At 31.2% G+C, this 20,796-nt stretch overlaps 1 protein-coding gene across 7 annotated transcripts in view; it reads right to left on the reverse strand.

Moving 5' to 3' along the window:
* Positions 1–20,796, reverse strand: part of Plc21C (Phospholipase C at 21C) — a 268,910-nt gene that overhangs the window by 55,655 nt on the left and 192,459 nt on the right. For all 7 annotated transcript variants that reach the window (XM_076455602.1, XM_076455601.1, XM_076455600.1 and 4 more), the window contains 7 exons: positions 7,890–7,974; positions 5,774–5,874; positions 4,887–5,056; positions 3,565–3,711; positions 3,181–3,338; positions 2,549–2,628; positions 1,319–1,403 (listed from right to left, as the gene is read on the reverse strand). In XM_076455602.1, coding sequence (XP_076311717.1) covers positions 1,319–1,403; positions 2,549–2,628; positions 3,181–3,338; positions 3,565–3,711; positions 4,887–5,056; positions 5,774–5,874; positions 7,890–7,974 — 826 coding nt within the window. The remainder of the gene's footprint in view (positions 1–1,318; positions 1,404–2,548; positions 2,629–3,180; positions 3,339–3,564; positions 3,712–4,886; positions 5,057–5,773; positions 5,875–7,889; positions 7,975–20,796) is intronic.

The raw sequence follows: 20,796 nt of genomic DNA on the forward strand, positions 1-20,796 counted from the left end.
AAAGTTTCATGCTTTCTAAAATAAAGCAGATGACTGCAATCCTGGTGAATTTGTTTTGGAATGAAAATATAAAATAAGGACTCACTACAATATAATACAATACATAGTATTTTTTTCTAATAGGGTATTTTTTTACATAAAGAAATATCTATAAAATAACAAGAGGAAAAAATCATTCAAACTAATAGCTAGCAGTATAATTTCATGAAACAGTTGATTTTATCCACTGTTTTTAAATGACTAAAAACATATCGCACAAGGTTTTAACCTTAACAAACATAGACATTTAAAACAAGCGACTGAAATACATTCAAAAACCAAAATGTTTTGCATTAAACTGAACTTATGAATTCATTACAACTGCTAAAATGCACTATTTTTTATCAATAATTCATTAATAACCCTGTTTTGATAAAATTTCTATTCACTGAATTTATCAATATATGATATTTTTAAGCATAAAATACATATTTCTGTATTTCAAGTTTCAAGTTTTTCTTAAATCTTTTTAATTACATTATTATTGCATCAACAATAACAATGGGTAAAAGCTACTTCCTTACATGAATCCACAATAGTTAAAACTCATTCTCCACATCATCCACTGCAGTAAAAGCAACTTCCTTAATCTTTTAATGCAAACATAATGCTTACAGTACTATGAGATCACAGCAACTCCATGCTGACATTCTAGGTTTAACTGCATTCACAACAATATTACAAATAATTTCTTCTCAACTTGACCATTCAAGTAACAATCAGCAACAACAAAAAAAAACAGAGCAAGTTAAATATAATCATTCTTTAATTAATATTTATCTTTCTTCTTACACAACCTAGCAGTTAATTAAAATATTGTCTTTTGAAAATACCCTCTGGGTGTAGAAATAGAATATAAAACACCAAAAACCACAGAATTATTACCCAAAATTTAATAGGTAAAAGTTAAATAGTTAAATGTTTAGGTTCTAAGTAACTTGATAGCTGATTCTTGATGAACAATTTAGACAGTAAATCCATGGGAATTGAATAATAAACTTTTATACAAGAAGGCCTACAGTTTGAAAACAAAAAGACAGACTCCTGAAAGAAAATGTAATAGTTAAAGTTCGATTTTGGTGACTTTCACTACTAATCTTAAGGATGTAGATGTTGCTCATTTTAATCTTATTTTAATCTTATAGTACTTGTGATGTTTAACCATCAAGTTCTAACACTTCTGTTAAAACCTGAAGATGAAACAGTCTGTAAATACACAAAATAATGTGAATATAGAAAAAATTAAAAGATTAAAATCAGCAGTATGTGACAGACTCACAGGATGGGTAGGCAAGGGTTCTGTTAAGAGCATATCACCTAAAATCTTCCTACAGTAAGTGGCCATCTTGGCTTGTTGCTTGGTTCTGTAGAGGAAGAAATATGTACACACATATAGACATACAGAATGTTATAATGCAGTAACTCACAGAATGAGTTATTGTTATTTATTTCTTCCTGTTGTCAGCTCCAATTTCTTGTTTAATGTTGTAAATATTAAGTTTTGATTTTATTACAGGAAAATTACTACAAGTAACTTGACACATTTTAAACAGTAATTATTTTGTTATTACACTAAGTTATGTTTTTCAAAGAAATTTAGTTCTATGGCTTTAGTTCAAGCCAAAAACTGGAGTTTCTGCTTGTTCTACATAAGGAATACTCAATGTTAAAACCAGACCTTCCCACTAGGTAAGTGGAGATAAATTAGAATTTAAATTCAACAAAATGGAAATTACTGTACTTCAATGGTGAGATGTTTTTTAACATACCTGCTTTGCTTGGAAGTTAATTAATTTACAGTAGAGCTAAGTGGAAAAAAGTTATATATACACACAGCATAAAAGTTAAAAGCACAAAAGATCTGTAACCATTAACTTACTAGTAGAATATCAAAATACGTATGTATGGTTAACTGTGAAAACAATTATGTACATCTACTATACAGTACAAGAGCCACAAACACAATGGATCTGTTGCTATTAATTCACCAGTACAATATTGAAAACTGTAAGTATGGCTAAGTGTGAAAACAAATATATGTACTAGATTATATGAGTTATGCACATAAGAGAAATGAATTTCAACAATGATGAAACAACTGAAAATGTCAAATTACAAAAACATATTCTCAAACTCATAAATTGCCAATTTATTGTGGTATGTAACATTAAAGCTGCCTTCCATTTATTTAGAGAGTAATGTTGCAAAGGTTCAATGGATAGGATACATTTACATATAAAATAAACATGATTCAGTAACACATCTAATTACTACACAAATCAAGTATTATCACACGTTTTTAAAACACAGTAACTGTTATATCACTGGTATGAAACCTATTAAAGTTTATATTAGATCGCTTTTAAGAAAAAAAAAAAAAAGATAAGCTCAATGTTTTAAATAACTTACGACAAAGAAAAATTTCTTTAATGAAAATTTATTGATTCGCTTAAAATCACTAACTGATGAAAAGATGGATTAGTTGGAGAGTCATACAAGAGAGACTTACGAACAATGGTTTTCAAAAGACAGTATCACTGGAAAGGATGATGTCTTGAAAGCACTTTCTGCAATTGCTTCTATAACTTCCTAAAAAATCAAAAGCAAATAAATACAGTTATAACTTAATGAAATATGAAATTACAGAGGAAAACAGGAGTATGTAATTAATGTTTAAGTTAAACAACCTTTGTTTAGAACTTGGAGAAGCTCTTGTGGTTTAACATTATCCACATTTATTTTTCCCTTATACTGATTTAAACAATTTTAAACAATCCCAAATCAACATCTTTAACCCAACAAAGTAAGATATGAAAAATCGTGATAATAACTATCGAAATTCCAGATTATGATGTATTATGTTGTAGTCATCACAATATAATTATGTATTATGAGCAGCCTGTTACCTTTCCTTCAACAAGGTTACTATAAGTACAGTATAACTGTAACCTTCCCTTTAACAAGAGTTCTAAATCCACAGTATAACTGTAACCTTACCTTTGACAAGATTTCTATAACTGCAGTAATAACTGTATGTAACCTTACCTTTAATAAGATTACTTATAACTGCAATAACCGTAACCTTAACCTTATCAAGGTTTCTGTAACCACAACAAACATCAGTTATAATTGTAACCTTACTTTTAACAAGATTTCTGTAACTACAGTATAACCATGAGTTATAATTGGTTCTTCATCTGAATTCCTTCCATTCCAACAGTCAAGCTCCACACACCGACACCCTGTCAGCAAACACTGACGGTACATTTCTACTGATGATTTTCCAGTCAGCTGATGACCTGAAAAAAACAACAATGCAAGATCCAAAGATCATAGTAAAAAGTGCTGTTTTTTGTTTTGCTGAATAGGGTATATATTCATAAGCATTATTCAGATATGACAATGTTTGTTACTAATTATATAATACTCTAATCAAGTGACAAACTGCTGTGGGTGCTGCAATATGTTTTAATAAAGCAATAACTAATTAGTTGTGTGTTACAACAGACTACTGAATAAACTTACCTGTTAAGTAGGTATTATGAGATGAATTAATAAAGTAATGACTTAGAGGTTGGTCCATATCCTCATTGAGATCAAACTTTTCTGGTGCCATGATGTTGTTGTCATCACTTGCGAGATACCGAAGAAACCCTTCAACAGACAGCATTCCTAAAACCAGATAAAATTTACTAGTTGCAAACAGGAATGTAAAACATATGTTATAAAACTTTCTTACAAAACTGCTTTGTTGAAAAGATATTTCTAGGTAGAACTGAACAGAAAACACAATGTGATGAATCTTTGATAATTATGTGAAACAGATAAATTATTCATGAACTAAAAAACATTTAGGTACAAATAAGCAGAAATTTCATATTTAAATTTCTGACAGAGCTCTTGCAAAATTGTTATTGCATAGGCATTATGATCATCTACTGATCTCCAAGTAATTTCTTAACTTTCAAACAGTTATGTACATAAAGTTTAATGCTCATTTTTGTAAAATATATAGATACTTTGTCTTTGTGAATGTAAATTCACTAGTTAATTCTGCAGAAACTAAGATGACTAAGAGAAAGGATTTACTCAAACATGAGGTAATTAAGTACTACTTGCAAGCATTAATGGTTCTCACTTGCTACAAGCCTTCAAGAACCTTTTGTTTGTTTTTTAATAAAATTGTTTCATCTGTCTGGCTGTTGCCTTCTATATAATGTTAGCTATAAGGGAAGTTGATTCATTTTTCTGGCTTTGCCTCATTTATAATGTTAAATACAAGAAAGATGATTCTATGTTCAGCTGCAACCTTGCTTACAATGTGAATTACAATGGACTTTGGTTCTCTGTATAGCTGTTGCTTTGTTTATATTGTAAACAGAAGAACAAAATTGTTCTTCTGTATGTTTATTACCTTATCTAACGTTAATAATGCTAATACTACAAGGTAAGGTCTCTCTGTGTGGACATTACCCTGATTATAACATTCCCCATGTTTGTGGGAAGTTGGTTCTCTATATAGTTCCTACCTTGCTTATAATAACTAAAAGAAAAGTTCATTCTCTGCAAGATGAGAACTGATTCAAAAAGATAAAATACAAATGGAAGGAGGGGGAAACAAAATTTCTAACAGGGTACAAATGTTCAAACTTAAACTGCTGAACAATATGCCTAATATTAGTTCTCTGTAATCCATAAATTATCTGACAAACCTACTCATCATATCTGCTTTTACTAAACATAATTTCTGTGTCAATAAAATCATGTTCAGAAGTAGCATATAGTGTCTTCACACTCAGACATTTTTTACATTTAATAATCATGTTGCCTTTCTTTCTCTGACTTACCTTTCTGAGCATACGTTTTATTTGGTTCATACTGCTTAATAATATCCTTAGCTCTAGCTGGTGTAGCATAAGGATATAAAATCTCGTTAAGTCTTGGATCTCTTTGTTCTTTGTTGAAGAAATCAACCAACTGATCTACTGTCATTCCTTTCTTCTTGTTACCTCCACAACTGGAAAAATAAAATCAAAAATACACATAAACTTACTACACTGTCTTTCATTTTTCTAAACTATTTAGTGTCACTATACAAAATGGATCTAAAACAAACCGATCTCTGTGTAATAGCAATTAATTATGGTATCGTGGTATCACGTTGTTCTGCAATGTCTTAACCTACCTCTTCATCACATAAATATTCAGAGACCACTCACTGTCTATCAACCACTTTGCTGGGTTATTCTATTAAAAAATTATTAAAAGCACTGTTGAAAATAAATTGATATAACATTAAGATTTCATATATAGCATTTGTATTTTGTCAAATATTCCAGCATCTCTCCACCAAAATTTAATACACAGTTTCTTTTTTTTTACCTAAGTAATTGTTAGTGTATACTTTGACCCAAGTACATTTATTGTGTCTTTTCAGCATAAAGCTTCACAAAAAAAACTATCTTCATTCTGTACATCATACAGAATCAAACCTCAGATTTTTGTGTTATAAGTCCATAGATTCACTGCTGACCCACTGGTGGATATAACATTTGATAAGCAGAGATTTTACCTCAGTAATGGTTAGTTTTTGTTGCTGTACAGTTTGACCCAAGTGCAGTATCACCATAAAACTACAATACTCTGATACATATCACCGACATATATTCACATATATGATAATACAAAAATTAAAACTGTTTTAATAATTATTTTTATTGAAATTTCTACTTACAGCTTTTCAAAAATTGCATCCACCTCAGTTCTTCCCACTAGATGGCGATAAAATGTAAGAAAACAATCAAAAGAAAATTTTTCTGGAGAAATGCAGTCATTCTGAAAAAAATAAATCTCTATCAAGTTTTGGTATATAATAATAATTTCTGATCACAGTAAGCTATGTACTTAAAGTGAAACTACAAATAAACCCAGCCATCAATATAGCAAATTAAATATACTTTTCTTATGTTTCTACTTATAATAATTAGAATGAATTGTTTAATCAACTGGATACCCTCACTGTTTACAGTATTTCCAAACATAATTCTAATAATATATCACAAGGTCCTGCCAGTTTAGATTTATGTTAGTCCTAAATACAAATTCTAAGCTAACAGTGCAAACAAATATAATAAAAGTATATTAATATACAATTAATCAAAATAATAATGACACTGAATGTACTAACAAGTATAACCAAGAATCTTAATGAAAGTGAAAACAAATAAACTTCATAGTGTACTTTACCTGGTGAACACACACCTACTTGATGCTGTCTTTAACCATTTGTGTAGAAGTACATTTCATTAGATATTACAACCCTACTCTCCCTAGAATGTTTCTTGATCAAAGAAAATTTGCTACCTCTACTAAATAATTTAAGTGGCAGGTAACACACCTGTGACAAGTTTAGTCATATTTTATAATTTAAACCTCATCAAGTCAGTAGCAGTAACTTTCCCACAGTACAACCAAAATCCAATGTTTATAAAGATAGAAGATAGTAAATGAAGAGTAAAACAATACGATCAAGATTGAACAATGTTAAATATAATAAAAACAAAACATCACACTAAACTTAATATGCAATGTATCTGATTCTAAAACTTTTACTGCCTGTCTTATTTACCTATTTGTTATAACAAGTGCATGCTCTGTCTACAAAAAGTAATAAGTAACATCAAATTACCTGTAAAAGCTAAGAAGGAAACAATAACCCTGTAAAAGGTTGAAAGTTCTTTAAAAACAATAATAATACACATAATAGGAAAAGATAAGAGGCATTTATATGATAAAGAATGAGATCAAAAAAAAAACACAACTAATAATGTAGTCATACTAAAAATGGAACTGTAATACACCTAATATTAACTATATATAATAATGGCTTAAAGTTATGAGAGATAAAACCAATGGTAGTAATATACTTGAGCTTTTTATTACTGCCCTAAACTTCCCAACAAATTAAAATGTAGGCATGAAAGTTTTTAAATGTCATAATATTATGTAAAATTTATAAGCCAATAATCTGTAACAAGAATATTGTTGAATTTATAACAGAATTGAGTGTTCAGTTAATGATGCTGCTATCTAAATCTGGGTAAGGATGTGCTTTTGTTTTCAGCAAAAAAAACTTTTCTTCAAAAGTAAGTTTGATGGATAAATTTATGAGCGTGTCTAATAAAAAACAAAACAAAAAAAACTTGATAATTAAGAATAAGAATATAATCTACATGTCTACCAGTAAGATTGATGTTTAAAGGTTTATGACAATCTTTATTAGTAAGGTTTGTAATGTAAGAAAAATTCAGTCTAAGTGAATACAAATCTGCAACTTCTGGGGTTCTGTTATCTTCAACTGGAGCTCCCAGTGTATTGTTAATTAGTAGCCATAAATTTTGATAAGTATGATATCAGAGTTGTCAGTGAATTTGTGGTCAATGACATAATAAACATAAGGGAATGAATTACATTCAGATTTAGTACATGAAATGTTGTGCAAGTCATCAGTAATTATTTTACCTAACAGTGAATTGTGATTAAAAATTATACTGCTAATAGCCTTCTGGCATGAATAACTAATATTTGGGTATTTAATTTTACAATGGTACTATAAAATAAAACTTATCCTTACATTCATTACCTGTTGCATTAGGTTTAAGTTATGGCAAGTAGCAGATTTGACGACATACATATTTATGTTTCATTAAACGGAGGAACATTTAGCACAATCAGATTAAATTTGCATTACTATTAGCTACACCAGTATTCTACTTCTTGTGATAAACAAACTTCTTTCAAAATAATATCAGCTATACCACTATTCTTAAGTTTGTCATAAACAGACTTACTTTTCCTGTGGGTAGACCTGTAAGTTCCAAACCCTTCTCTACTCTTTTCTTATCATCCTTGTGTTGAGCAAACATCTTAATAATACTGAAAGTAAAAAGTGAATTATATAATAAAGAAAAATCCCTAATACTTAAGTATGACTGTTTTACATCAACTGGTTTTCTAGGTTACCAACACTGTCCCATAAATTAATTTCCATATGCTGTCTTATAACAAAATATATTATTTTCTATATTAAGCAACCCTTCATTTCACATTTTCAATTTTTTATATGAATATGGTAAAAGAAAAACACTTAATCAAAATGCTGCAAAGAAAACTTTAAAGAAATATAAGCTGAAATGTAACATTTACAGGTGAAAAACGTTGAATGACAAAACGTACACATGCTTGAAAATAAACAATTCTACAGTTTTACTTCTTAAAAAATGTAATCATATGACTGCAAAATTTAGTGGAAAGATGTTTTCTTACACAAAGCTATTTCACTTTGTCCACCACAGGGAATGAAACAACATGTGAAGAAAAAATAAGTGTTACATCTCCAAAATAGTTTTGTTTTCCTAAATATTTATTAAAAAAACAAACCTGCAAAAAATTTTTTTTTCAATTAAAGCAAGGAAAAATGTAAAATATAATTATTAGTTATTCTATATCCAAAATAATGCAATAAATTAAAAAAGATAACATTTGTTAAAAACAAAAATATTAATCTATATATTAAAAACAGTACTCTATTAAGTAATTAATTATTACTGAAACATCTTATTAGCAGATTTACTTAAAAATAAATATAAATTTATAAATATTGTTTTAGAAGTAGCATTAAACTGTTTTTCATAACAGGATCCAATATACTTAAAGAAAGATTTCATACTTTCCTACTAACTTTTCAGAATTTAGTGTTCAGATTATTTCATTATAATTTATGAATTTGTAAGTAGTATGATTTCTCAGATATGGTACCATACTGAGGAAACTAAATCAGTGAAAATATAGAAAAATGAAAACAAAATTGCATAAACAATATACTAAGCACATATTTCTAAAAAGTGTTTATATTGATAACAATAAGGTAATTTAAAAGTTCAAGATTGATGGTAAAAAATAGCATAAATTACTTTAAAATAAAAGATGAAAACTGGAGTAAACATCTTGAAGGTCCATCCTGGAAAAATCCTCAAATGAACAAAAAAGGGGAATAAAAACATATGTTACAAGTCTGTAGTTTTCTGCAGTTTATATGCTCTTGACAAGTCAATTACTATTTTGATCAAAATTTTGGTGATAAACCATTTTTTTTATTATTATTATTAAATTGCTTAGATAACATGAACCAGATTATTTCAATAAAAAATAATTTTGCAGAGATCAAAGCAGTTTTGGACTAGTATCCATTTAAAATAAATTCCAATTTTTTTAGCTGCAGCATTGTGGCTCACAGAATGGTTCCAAGATTTTAAGCACAAACTACTTAGCTCATAACTCCATCATCTCTTGACCGAGTTGATATTTAATTACAGTTTTAAACACAGGAGGTCAAACCCTTTTGATTTATGCATTTGGCCATGCCAAAAGTCTCAAATTAATTTACTCTAACCTTGCTGAAAAGAATTTCAATTTGAGAGTAGGCTGGTAGAAATCTTGATAAGTAATTGAAATCAAATTGGGTATATGAGTGGCCTCACTGCTTTGTATTGATGTTGAATAAAACTATAACTAATAAAAAGAAAAAAAAAAAGTCTTGGACTAATTTACTCTAAGCTTGCCTAAAAATACTTCAAGTGTTGCAACAACTGAGAATTCCCTTTTGTCTTTGATTCTTTATAAAGAGACACATATAAAGAGCTTTGGATCCTAAGATAGAATAATGTGTTAAAAATATGAGCCTATGTGATTGAACTGTATTAAGTTTTCAAAATATTTTATATATAATAATAATTTATCAATCTTATAAGTGTGTTTCTGTCTATATTGTATGGCTGCAGACTGCTAAACAAACCAATCAATCACTAAAACCAAGTATTAACACAATATATTAAAAGATCAAAATATATATGTTAAGTAACCGAGATGAAGTATTTCATTGTACTTTTGTGAGTGTTTTGTTCAAATTTAGCCATCAGAAAAAATGATAAAAGTAAAAACTATTTAACTTTTTTTTTTATCACCAGTGTATTGGTAACTTCTTTCAATTAATAATTTGTTTTCAAATTGTACAACTAGGCTATCTTCGCTAACCGATCCTAATTTAGCAGTGGAAAACTACAGGGAAAGCAGCTACTCATCTCCACCGATTGCCGACTCTTAGGCTTTTTTTTTTCTTAACCAACGAATAGTGGGAATGACCATCACATTATAATGCATCCACCAAACATTAAGGATGTAGAGAGGGATTAGAAAAATCAAACTAACTGTAACACTATTTCTAAAATATGGAATAACGTTGGTGCAAAATAAAGTACTTGTAAAGTAAATTACTTGTATAAATAAAAAAAAATAATTAATAACTAGTTCAAGTTCTACATTCAATTCTCGTGCTGTAAGGAGACATTTCGTTGTTAGCCCAAATAATAGAAATGTTAAATAACTTTCTTCTTAGTATATTAATTTTGGGATACCCTGTACTATACCAAAATGAAAGTAAAAAGAGATTTCCCCAGTGATATTGCCATTAACGGCAAGTTTACTGCACAGAAAACTTCGACGTCGTGGTTTTTGTTTCATGACCGAGTATCGTTTTGCAATTAAAAAAGTATTACTACTGAATACGAAAAAACAAACAAAAAACAAGCCATTACAAGGAAAAGTTATTAACGTGAAACAATGTCCAGAGCATTCGTTCTCTTTGACTCGTGACAATGCAATAAATTGCAAAGTTACCTTCAAGAGAGTCTGGTGCTGAATATGGTTAAACGAGAAGAGAAACTATATATGTGTGTCACCTTAATAGTAAATTCTGGTAACAGCGGCCGCACACATTGAAAATAACCAACAACAACAAAAAATCAATATTTTATCGATTAGGCGATAATGGATTATTTGACTTTACCTCTATTTTTTCTATACGACCAGAAAAAACAAGATTAGTTTTGAATAAAACCAAACTAAGAAGTTCCACGGTAGTTTCATATTTTCCCGGAAAGCGTTCTAATTTCTTTGCGTCTTGTAGTTTTTATGTAGAGTGTATATTGGTATAAATGTATACAGTTACGGAGTCTATGAAAGCTTGATTATATTCATCTTACATTTCTTTGCTAACTATTGTGCTGAAAGACACACCAGTTACTCTTTACTTTAGACATCAGTACTTTAGTATCAGTGAGAGGTTAATAAAGACATCTCTCAACCGTCGGTGAGAGGTTAATATCAGGACATCACAATTGATTTATTGTAGCTTGAAATACCTACAGTTTTATGGTAATATACATTATACGAGATGACGCGAGGTTTTAAATAACACTAGTAACTTACATTATTTTATCATATGTTTTAAGCCTATCAGTTTCTAAAACTAATTAAATATATATAACAAATAAAATTTCAGAGAAATTTGTTTTTCATCTTTCCGCCCAACTGACGAGTTCTGGTAATGAACGAAAAACTTATTGTGCAGTAAGTGGCTTGCGGGAGACACAATATAGTCCTGAAATGCTATTGTCACACGCTTCCTATTTCGAGCCCTAATGAACAAATTACGAGAAATGTGGGAGGATATATATACACACACAGTTAAATTGTTTTATAACAGTTTTTGGCTCATCGATCCAGTATTTCGTCGGTTTTCGGTATCTAAACAGTATTTTTTTTTTTAGAAAGTATACAAGACTGATGAGCTTTAGTACAATATATCTCGATAGAAGGCTGAATTGTCATATTACAATAGAATGTATCAACAGTATAAAACTGGCTGAAAACCCTTAGTATAACATACTACAGTACAAGAATAGCTAACAGATTTGTGCAGAAAATGTCTTGCTATATATAACTCAATACATACACTTCAATAACACGTATTTTAGTATACGATTGACTTACAACTAATAGCACTGCATAACAATTGTTTTGAAAAGTTTTTGCTGATTGTAACAGATACCTGGTGGGTATGCACAAATATAGTTTTGGTTTTGCTTTATCACGTAGAAACTATGAGAAATACAGTTAACTGTTTATCGACAATAATGTATTTAATTGCGTTTATGTTTCTAATACGCTATTAAGTTCAACATAATTAAAAGTGTTTTGTTCCTGATTTTCGTTTGTATTCAATGTCCGATGCATCACGTTGCAGTGTCCAGCAGTAGTCAGCAAGCATTGACGGATTCCAGTCGCCCTGATATCGTTTTTCCATTGTAGCAATGTCCTGATGAAACTGAAGATTTTGATGAAACGGTATGTGATGGGCAAATTTGGATGTGATTTTCGTGATCAGCAGCCAAAAATCTATAAGGAACACCCAACAGTGTTCAAGAAGCAAAAACTTAGTATTAAATGTGTTCATTATATTTTACGCAAAAACATTTGTGAAACGTGACAGATGTCTCTAATTTAGAAGTGAAAACTAGAGGGAATGCAGCTAGTCCCCCTCCCCCTCAACAATAAACTTTATATTTTAGTTTTAAGCGGAACTGCGAATTATATTGAAAAACCATTTTTCTAAGTAAACTGAAAGCTTTATTATAGGAACAAATGCTCGCCCTTTCAGCATTGGCGGTGTTTATAAAGTGACGGTCAATCCCACTATTCATTGGTAAAAGAGAAGCCCAAGTGTTGGCGATGGGTGGTGATGACTAACTTCCTCCCTCTAGTCATACACTGCTAAATTAAGAACGTGTAGCTTTGCGCGAAATCAAAAACAAAACAAGCAAGCAATTACAGAAAATAGAGCAAAACCTCTTTCGTTCGACACTGTACATGGAAGATTGTCTGCTACAGCTAGTAAGTTAAAAGTAGAGTTTTTGTAAGCGGTGAAGAATTATATTCAATAAGCTCAATTTCGCGTGATACGAACACAGAATGTAAGGAACAAATGTCCATACGTTTTTCTGAAAATGTATAAGACTTGGTTTATAGACTAACATAAGTGATATTTTTATAAAAATCCTGAAATAATCGCGAATCTATACTGCAAAAGTGACTTTTGGTGGAAACAACAACTGCAGAAGAAAGAACATGTTGTCATGGAGATGTAACTAATTATAGAACCAACCGTCAAATCTCGTAAACTACATATATCAGCTATTGGATACATATATATAAAATTATGAAGAATGAATAAAACCTTAACCACAGATTAAAAAAAAAACTTAGCACTTCGTATGACAAAGTATGGTAATACATAGTAAAATGCACATTTATTCAGAAACGATTACTGGATAAATTCTGGTTGGAAGAAAAGATAAGATATAATTCCCAGGATTTGATGTCGGCAGTCATCTCTAACTCGAGTATTGATTATTTTTAAGCCTGAAATTCGGTCCGAGTGCGAGAAGGATCTGATTTCTTTGGTGAAAGCTACTGTTGTCTAGAAGTGTACGTTACAAAACTCTAAAAGGCTACACTTATTTAAAAACAAATTCTTTAGACTATCACGATCCTTATGAATGCCTTCAACCACAGTGGCAAAACTATCCATGTTGTAAAACAAGCTCTGGAAGTAAAAGGTACAATTGTGAAAGTTAGTCTAATATGTATATAAATATATATGTTAAAAATCTGCGTCGCATACTGTTAAACCAATCACTGCCTCATCGTTTATGGGTATAGCAGATATATCTGGTTGATGTATTGTCATTTTTCTTTGCTTTCACCAACAAGTTCTTAGAATACAAAGGTTAATAGTGATTCACGAAAACCCATCAACCCAAAAATATACATAAAGTTTACCTGAACAATATTTATGCTGTAAAAACAAAGTAATGGTTCGATCAGTGTGCTATATTAACCTATCATTTCATTAACCCATCTGCCTGTCTATTTGTAAATATATCTAGAATCTTCCACAAGTAACACATTAGTTGTAATACGACTGCTGAAGACGAGAGAAGTAATAGTAGTAATAACGCAAATATACATATAAGCTTGAACGTCTCTCTTTGTGGGTTTGTTCTTTATGCATGGGTTCATCTTTAAAGATACCATCTGCAAACTTGAAATACAGTTACAAAGTTGAACGGAAAGTAGCACAGGCTATGTGGCCGAGACTTCAGAGATCGCAAACTGAGAACAAAGTGACCAATAGAGCAATTTTTGACGACCAACTGGCCTCAAATTGAAAAGTCGGATATTTTATTTTATTTTTGTAATGTGTGATTAATAGGGTTACTATTTACGTTTCTTATGTGACGCCTTTTCCTGATCATCTTTGCATGATCAATTGTGTGTTAAAAAAAATTTAAAACCTTCGTGGATCTTTCTCTTCTTTCTTCTGCACATACATGTCTTCTTTCTTATTTTCTTTGACTAAAAAAAAGATGTCGCTTCCTCACGAACATGCACGCACACTCCCTCAGTTCAATGAGCTTGCTTCGGCCATATATTTTGCTTCGCTTGTGCGTGTGTACTCGTAAGTATCAGTAATACCATGGATGATTTTACAAAAACGTCTGTTGCAGGCAAATTTTCATTTATGTTACGTTGCAAGGAGAAGAGAATTAATAATTTTTGTTAATGGAACAGTAATAAAGTCAGAATACACTGCAAATGACATTCGATCATACAGGAAAAATCAGGACACCAAAAGGTAGTGAATTCTGTTTTGAAAACTTGAAATGTCATTCAAAGAAAATGCAATAAGTAGGAGAAACGCATCCGATTCTGCTTTGATTAAAATAACTTTAACTAATCATTATTATTTTTTGCATACAGTTATTTTACTGATTTTAATCGAAATAATTAGTTAGGTAAATAAATCATTTTTTTAATTTTTTTCGCAAAAAAATTATCACGCTAAATACGATAGATTTAATCAAAACAACTCAGAATATTTAAGGTCACTTTCATCCGCTAGGGTACTCTGCTAGTACTGAATAATGATAAATATTTTTGTGTAATCACAATTACTAATGCAAATATTCAGTAGCTCAGCGGTACGCTCGAAAAACCTATAACGCTGAAATTTGGGGGTTCGTTCCCTGCGGTGGATATACCGAAACTAACCTTTTGTACATAAAACCAAAACTAATTAGCGATAAGTGATAATAAAACCAAACAAGATACATACATTAAAAAACAAGTAGCGTTACTACAACATAAGAGAACTTGAGACCTCCATTCTAGTACAAGTGATTACTCCCCTGTCTTTTCTTGTGCTAGCACTTCATTTTGTTCCCCTCTTCCCCAGAGCTCTTTCTGTCTTTTTCCACTTGCTATCCAGAACAAACGACGGAATGTTTCATATACTATTACTTGATCTTTTATTTTTTCTTAACAACTGGCTCAATCAAGAAAAGTTTCCTCGGCATAGATCCCTCAAGGAATAGATGTCTAAATATATCATTAGAGACTATATCTAGGCAGTTAACTCCCCGTCGTTCTCACTCACCAGAAAAGTTTCTCCAAAATTTATTATGCATGCCTTGATAACCCAATTGCAGTTTAAAGTTTGGGAATGCTGTGACATAACTAAGGGCATTTTCACTCACACAATCAAACTTCTGGCATATACGTTTTTCTCTGAACTTTCATTTGTTTATACAAATTGTCATAGTCTTACTGCTTCAAGTTCGACATTTACTGTACTTTATGGATGACAAAGGGTCAAAACAGCACAGAGATTATGGCTTCGTGTATATTTTAATTTGTCAGAAATAATACAAATATTCGTTTCGTAATTACGAACACTAAGATGAAGAGCTGTACTACAGTGATTTTAAGATATTTACTGAACACGTGATGTCGGTTTCATGTGAAAAAACACAAACTAACGTGGCAGGGGTTTAGTTTAGAGAGAGAGAAATCAGAAGAGTTCTCTCTCCAACTGGGATGTTCAGGAACGTTGTGGTTCCTCTTCGTCCCCTTTCGTGAATTGTTATTAGGTTTAGTTTTATTATTTATTTATTAAATAATTTTTGACTTTTTTTTTTTTTGGGTGGAGGATGTCACTCTAAATGTTATCTTGGACGGAGGCAAAGGCAGCAACGGAGAGAATGGCCAGGTCCCTTCCCGAAAGGAAGAAGTCAAGCAAATATGAACATGAATTCAATTCAAACGACCCGACTCAGGGTCTGGTAATAAAGTTGCCTGGGCTGGGATCTAAAAATCCAATGCCTAAGTTTTTGCTGTGGGGGGAAACGGGAGTGCCCCGAGAAAACCCACTTTCACAGGACAGGCGCCGAAAGTTTTGCCTATCGTGTGCCTGATATCTGAAAAAAAGGAATACATATTATTGACATGAATTTTTTTCTTTGAATACTTTGTTGTGTAATTTGTGATTCTTGAATGGTTTCATGTGATGATTTTGTATTTATATTTATGGCAAAGCAATTCTTTTTGTACCGCTGAAAAGAGGGAAAGCAGCTAATCAGAATACATTACCAATCACTGATCTTCGCAATGGAACTGACTTAACTCTTGTTACATATCCTTTGCTAAAAGTGAAGGGAATATTTTATGGTATTGTATATATTCAAACCTAGTTCGCCACCTCAACCACAGCGCCAATCCGTGATATACAAAGTACTTTTGAAATGCCCCCTCTTCTGTGGTGCAGCTATAAAGAGCTAATACACTACTGCCTCCCTGACTGTAAAAGTAATGCTCATGGATATCAAAAGAGCTTACTCAATTAAAAGTTATGGCAATTGTATATGAAGGCTCTTTCTCCAGCACAAAGTGATGGAAATCAATTTCCGGAAAGAAACCTCGGGATGATTTTATTTCGTAAGTTATTGAGCAAGAGCTGATTACGTGACGTGAGGTCTAAACACAGAAATGGACAATCCTGTTACAACCACGGTAATTGATTATCAGCCAATGAAATTCTTGAATAACCATCTCTTGTAGTTGAAAACTATTTCTGTGTTATTATCTTCCGATGTGAAGCAGAAAATCAACTGTTATGTAAATATATTTAATTTGTCTGTTTACAAGTTACTTACTCAGTTTTAATATAAACCATCTTCTTAACTCCGCCCGAACACTAGTCTGGCGCAACGCCCTTTGCATAGCAACAGACGTGGCGAGGCTCAGTTGTAAAAATCTTCGAGTTGTCACCTAACATTCTCCTATAACCTGCAGCCAGTGCAACGAGTCGAGCCCTGTGAGAGCAACCATCTTTTTCTTAACTGAAGGGTACACAATATATGTAGAGCATAATTTTCGTTGTACACGTCACGTGATAGCAAGAGACGTATGTTCTTGTTTTTTTTGCAAAAGAACGTTGGTACATCCAAGTGAAACACCAAAACAGATTACTTCTACTGTCAGATGACAAAGAGGCCATTTAAAAGATCCTAGGTTCAAGACCCGCTCAAGCATTATTAAACATGCGGAAGGAGAATGTGATGTGATCCCCTCGCCGACCACGTTCAAAATAATCGATAAAAACGAAAACAAGGCCATGTTAGGAATCAAAGAAACACTTCTGATTATTATAAAAACAAAACACCAAGATTAAACGAAGCTCAATTGAACATTTACTCGCAATTTGGGCATATAGCTAAATATTTTAGAAAAACGTGTTTAAAGAATCAATGGATTTTATATGAATCAATGGATTTTATATGAATATATATATATATTTTATATGAATCAATGGATTTTATATGAATCAATGGATTTTATATGAATATATATATATATTATATGACTCAATGGATTTTATATGAATATATATATATTTTATATAAATCAATGGATTTTATATATATATATTATATGAATCCCCCTCATTATTCTGGATTAGACAGCACACGCTCTTCTTTCAATTCCATATACGTTTTTACAGTTAATGATAACTTGAAAGTCGATTACCAATGCCTCCTTTTCACAACATAATAACGACGCTTTAGGTATTACCGTGTTTACAGGAGCGAAGTTGCTTCTTAAAATCACATAAATTGAAAGCCTAACATAAACAGTGACAACAGAAAATGGCAGTTACAAGCTTGTTGAGTTCAATCGCGATAATTTTACAGCAGCTCATAAATGGACCGTAAAATACGGTAACGTTATGACATGGAGCGTACTACTGGACATTGTTTAGAATTTATATGCCGAAGTTAGATATTAAAACTCTTGTATTAAATCTTAATCGGCATTTTAGTTCAAGTCGTAAATTATAACGAACTTGTTCGATCTCGTTTTATGTTAAATACAATCGTTTACTGCTTTCCAATTTAATCTAGTTGAATTACGGTATAGTGCATAATAGAATCAAAAAAAATTTAAATTAAGAGAAACAGCCAGAATCCAGTGAAAATTATTTATTTCACCTTACGGTTTTATCAAAAGATAAACGTCCTAATGAACACAAGCCCTGTCTAAAATAGCGAAATAACAATGTATTCTTATGTACCGTCGGACATACAAATACGTTATCAATAATAAGATAACAATAATAAAAATATAAGTATAAACATGGTGAGGAAGATATTAATTTAAAAGTATATAGAAATGTTGTTTGTTTTAGAGTTAAATTACATTAGGTCATACTCCATGCCACCCGCGGAGAAATGAAACCCGGATTTTAAATTTATAATACCGTAAACTTACTATTATCTCACCAGGGAACATGTAGAAGTAAACTGTAATTGTAAAAGCAATAAATAAATAACACATAACGTTAAATAAAAACACAAAAAAATATTTTTTCAAATTCAAAGCCAACCTATGGCCTTCAGAATTTTGATTTTACATGTTTCAAGGCCCGGCATGGCCAGGTGGTTGAAGCACTCGACTCATAATCTGAGGGTCGCGGGTTCGAATGCTTGTCACAAAAAACATGCTCGCACTTTAAATCATGAAGGCATTATAAGGTGACGTTCAATCCCACTACTCGTTGGTAAAAGAGTTGCCAAAAAGTTAGCGATGAGTGGTGATACCTAGCTGCCTCCCCTCTGGTCTTATACTGCAAAAGTAGAGACGGCTAGCGCAGATAGCCCTCGCGTAGCTTTACGCGAAATTCAAAAACAAACAAACATGTTTCAATGTTTACCACGTCGTCATCACAAGTGAGCTTGCAAGACATAAGTCTCATACTCATTCCTTCTTATTGTGTAAAATTACGTTTCTGCATAAATCTCAGAGGAGATTCCGCGACATTTTTACTCAGATATTCTCCTGGCCTTCGTTTTTATTTAATAATTCGTAATATTTTTCAGACTTTATTAATGCTAAATGTTCACGGATATTAGTGGCTCAAATACCCTTGAATGAGTCAGTATTACTATTTCTCCCCATAATTACAGGTTTTACTATTAATTGTATATTGTCTTTCTTTAGAAATACTCAAAAATTGCTATCTTTTTAGCGATTCAAACACAGTAAAATACATCTTGTTTCTTTTAACAATTTTAATACACTAGAAGTTAAACCTGGAATGCATGGTAATACTGAATATCCCTTTTTAATATTTTACAGTAACTGGTTGTAGGATAACGTCTTGATCCATTAATATCACATTAGTGAATTTCTTAACTGTTCTATTTATAATAGTGAAATCATCCTTCACTCCTGAAGATTTTACTAGTAAGAAACATGTTTTAAGTCTTATTGTATCGTATATATTTTCAAAATTTTATGAGTGTAAGTGTAGAACACGAACACTTTACGACATGATTTCTGGTGTGGTGGTTTAAAAACGGAATAAAGTTTCTTAAAAATGTGTTTTGAAATGTTCATTCCCTTATTTCTCAAACAAGGATACTTCTGAGCTATATACTTAGCTATATGATATGATGATGTACCTTCAGTCGATACTATTGGTCTAAAACTGTTGTTCATTTTACACTTGTTTGGAAGTATATAAAATCTCGGAGTGATAAAATAACGCTGCTAAAAATCTACTTTTCTCTGCATCTGTTACACAGTTTTTAACACTTGTTTTCACTAATTAATGGTATCTATTTGTAGGTTTACGCTTACGTTTTACACTTAGTAAGTCTTAAATTTCTAATGCAGTCACATTTACTAATTCCTACAACTTACCCTCCCTTTATTTGTGTTACAAAAAACAATATCTTTATTATCTCTAAATAGATATAAAAAAGGTTTGATCATCAGTTCATTTATTAATTTAACATTTTATACAATTGCCAAGAAAATAATATCTACTGTAAATATAGTTATAACCAGGTATATAAAATCCTCGAAGGATAAAGTACAAAACGTCTATATACACATAAATCGGTTAGCCCTTTGTCCGTGCTAATTGAATGCTTCTCTGCTAAAAATGGTGATCCGATTTAAGCATACAATACTCATTAATAAAATGAGCTGGAACTGCACTCCTATCAACCACGCCCACCATTATAGCAAGGGGCGTTCCACACAACGCTATTTCAAAAGTCATTCAGTTTCATCAAACACCATGAGATATTATAATCTAAATCTTTCTCCACACATTTCTTAGTAAATACTAGAATACGTATAGTCTTTTTAACAAAGACGATGATGGAGGCTGTCGACCCGATACAACTTAACTAGATTGCCTCATATTAGTCTTAATGACATTAAATATCTTTCAGCTAACAAAAGGTATTTGAAATACAACTATATATTGTCGAGTCCTATTCTTTAAAAACATTTTATTCTCAAGATACTGCCAACTAAAGTACTGTAATTTAATTACAACGTTTTGTCCTCGAATTATGTTCTTTAAATACAACGTTTTATCCTCCGGATACATGAATCTAAATTACTGTAATTTAATTACAACATTTTATTCTCGAGTTCTATTATTTACCC

Source organism: Tachypleus tridentatus, chromosome 9 (assembly GCF_004210375.1).
Source record: "Tachypleus tridentatus isolate NWPU-2018 chromosome 9, ASM421037v1, whole genome shotgun sequence".
NCBI classification, from domain to species: Eukaryota; Metazoa; Arthropoda; class Merostomata; order Xiphosura; family Limulidae; genus Tachypleus; species Tachypleus tridentatus.